At 41.0% G+C, this 3,043-nt stretch overlaps 1 protein-coding gene across 2 annotated transcripts; it reads left to right on the forward strand.

The window, feature by feature from the left end:
• Positions 1 to 2,754, forward strand: LOC129318637 (uncharacterized). Of its 2 annotated transcripts, XM_054963515.1 has the most exons (2): positions 1 to 2,110; positions 2,436 to 2,754. In XM_054963515.1, exons 1-2 carry the CDS (start codon positions 342 to 344, stop codon positions 2,440 to 2,442), a joined length of 1,776 nt encoding a protein of 591 aa, XP_054819490.1. In that variant the 5' UTR covers positions 1 to 341; the 3' UTR covers positions 2,443 to 2,754. The 2 variants fall into 2 exon arrangements, with proteins under 2 accessions (XP_054819490.1, XP_054819491.1); XM_054963516.1 differs by lacking the exon at positions 2,436 to 2,754 and having other exon boundaries at positions 1 to 2,114.
• The last annotated feature ends 289 nt before the right edge of the window (positions 2,755 to 3,043 follow it).

Here is a 3,043-nt window from a genome sequence, read left to right on the forward strand (position 1 = left end):
GGCAAGATCTTGCTGTCGCCGGGGGACGCTAAGGGAGAGGAATGTGAGAGGATCCGGATCTCTATTTTCTCTATTTCTCCAGAAGTCCAGCGAGAGTCGAATCCCACCATCATCCCTCCTCCTTCATCCTTCCAATCGCAGGCCGCCGAGGGTGTATTCGAATCCTTCCCTTCTTCCTCTGTTTGTGCGTTGCTGTGCGGGATGTTGCTGTAGGTCCTCTCATTCCTTTCCCTGTTCCTGCTTTATTGTCGATTCCTTCTTCTTCTCCCTTCCTCGGCGTCATTTAAGTTGATTTTTCTAACTGAATTTTTTCCACCCAATTCTCCATCACCAACACCTAAATGGATCTCCTTCAGAACTATGGAGATCAAAACGATGATGGCGCGGCTGAATCTGATAACCACGACCAACAAAACCCTAATTCCTCCCCGGAATCCTCCCCGCCCCGCCTTCTTCCTGCCAAATCTGCCGCCCCCAAGGTTGATGACACTATGCTTGCCGTCACCGTCGCTCAATTCAACCAAAGCCTCACAAAACCCATTGACCCCAACCAGCATGTTGTCCCCTTCAACCCCACCTACGACCAGCTATGGGCACCTCTTTATGGCCCTGCGCATCCATATGCCAAAGATGGCATTGCCCAAGGCATGCGCAATCACAAGTTAGGTTTTGTAGAGGATGCCTCTATTGAGCCCTTTGTCTTTGATGAGCAGTATAATACTTTCTACAAGTTTGGCTATGCTGCTGACCCGTCAGCCTCTGCTGGGTATAATTATGTTGGGGACTTGGAGTCACTTCAGAAGAATGATGCAATTTCAGTTTACAACATACCGCAGCATGAACAGAAGAAAAGGAAGCTTGAAAAGAAGAAAGAATCAAAGGACAATGAGGATGTAGAGGGAGATGATGTTGACATGACTGAGGTTGATAACCCAGCCACTGATACATGGTTACTGAAGAATAAGAAGAGCCCATGGGCGGGTAAAAAGGAAGGGCTGCAAACTGAATTAACTGAGGAGCAGAAGAAATATGCTGAAGAGTATGCCAAGAAGAAAGGAGAAGAAAAGAGTGGATTTGGAGGTGAGAAAGGTGAGGTTGTCAAAGATAAGAGTACTTTTCACGGGAAGGAGGAAAGAGATTACCAGGGTAGGTCTTGGATTGCACCTCCAAAGGATGCAAAGGCTAGTAACGATCATTGTTATATTCCCAAAAGGCTTGTGCATACATGGAGTGGGCATACCAAGGGCGTATCTGCTATTCGGTTCTTCCCTAAGTATGGGCATTTGATTTTGTCGGCAAGCATGGATACAAAGGTGAAGATTTGGGATGTGTTCCATTCTGGTAAATGCATGAGAACGTATATGGGTCATTCTAAAGCAGTCAGGGACATTTGTTTTAGTAATGATGGGACAAAGTTTTTGAGTGCTGGTTATGATAAAAATATCAAGTATTGGGATACGGAGACAGGTCAAGTGATATCAACTTTCTCAACTGGGAAAATCCCTTATGTGGTCAAGCTTAATCCTGATGAAGATAAGCAAAATGTTTTGTTGGCTGGTATGAGTGACAAAAAGATTGTTCAGTGGGATATGAATACTGGGCAAATAACACAAGAGTATGATCAGCATTTGGGGGCTGTGAATACCATCACATTTGTTGATAACAACAGGAGATTTGTTACTTCTAGCGATGACAAGTCTCTCCGAGTATGGGAATTTGGTATTCCTGTGGTTATTAAGTACATTAGTGAACCACACATGCATTCTATGCCATCCATTTCCCTTCATCCTAACTCCAATTGGCTTGCTGCACAAAGCTTGGATAATCAAATCCTTATATATAGCACTAGGGAGAAGTTTCAACTTAACAAGAAAAAGAGGTTTGCCGGACACATTGTTGCCGGATATGCGTGTCAGGTGAATTTTTCCCCAGATGGGCGCTTTGTCATATCTGGAGATGGGGAGGGTAAGTGTTGGTTCTGGGATTGGAAGAGTTGCAAAGTATTCAGGACTCTTAAGTGTCATGAAGGTGTTTGCATTGGATGTGAGTGGCACCCTTTGGAACAAAGTAAGGTAGCAACATGTGGCTGGGATGGATTGATAAAATATTGGTAAGTAAATTTTCTTGCTTAGTCATATTTGATTAAGGAGTCTTGTCTAGTGCATTTCCATTTGTGCTATGTTATTGTTGTTCTGTGTTTGCTGAACTGATGTGAGGATGTGCCAACTACACTGTGGCCAACTTGATGGATTTTTCATAGATGTAATTTCTTGATTGGATGCTGATATCCTTTAATATTTAAATTTCTACCATCGTCATTCTTTATGATTATGATCAGACAGACTAAATAGATGAATGTGTGTATTTTATTAACTCTTTAAAATATGAATATGGGTGTATTTATAAAGGTTAATGTGTTATATTTTGGTTTGTAGGGACTAGTTTCTCTTGGAGTCAGTTTGCAGAAGCAGAGTAGACAGGATCAGCTGGAGATGAGAGGGAAGAAACAGCTAATTACATTGTATTCAAATGTTAGCATCATGTATTTTAGTTTCCAAATTTTGTAGTGCTTGGTGTTATAGAAGTAGATTTCTTTTCAAGATGCTTACTTTGGACTGGAATTTTATATTACGAAAAAGCATATGTGCTGTAACTTATGTCCTTACTTTCATTTTCTCAATTAAAAGTTTACAGTATCAGTAACATTATAAGTAGGTGATTTTAGCAGCTCAATATGACGTTGGGTTTTTTGAATTTTTTTTTTTATCTATTGTAATTTTATTGAAATGCCCAATAGAAAAGATGAGGACGTGTGTCTAATTTTAGTGCTTTATATCGGCCCTTGTGAGGGATAGTTAGATTAGAGTGACATTTGGCATACCTATATCGACGCGGAATGTACCTCCTATGGGAAATGCACTTCCGGATGTAGTCGGTAAATATTTGTGCTGACAAATCAATAAAACATTGTTAAGTTAGCCCCAGCTTTGATAGCTCATGGCTAATGTTTTACAGTTATAGATGATTATATAGCTTGCTTTTT

This window comes from Prosopis cineraria, unplaced genomic scaffold (assembly GCF_029017545.1).
Source record: "Prosopis cineraria cultivar Desert tree isolate PC_DT_omini unplaced genomic scaffold, ASM2901754v1 PC8, whole genome shotgun sequence".
Classification (NCBI taxonomy): Eukaryota; Viridiplantae; Streptophyta; class Magnoliopsida; order Fabales; family Fabaceae; genus Prosopis; species Prosopis cineraria.

Bases quoted from the DNA above. Each gene is read 5' to 3' on its own strand.
- LOC129318637 (XM_054963515.1), top strand. From the start codon at position 342: ATGGATCTCCTTCAGAACTATGGAGATCAAAACGATGATGGCGCGGCT.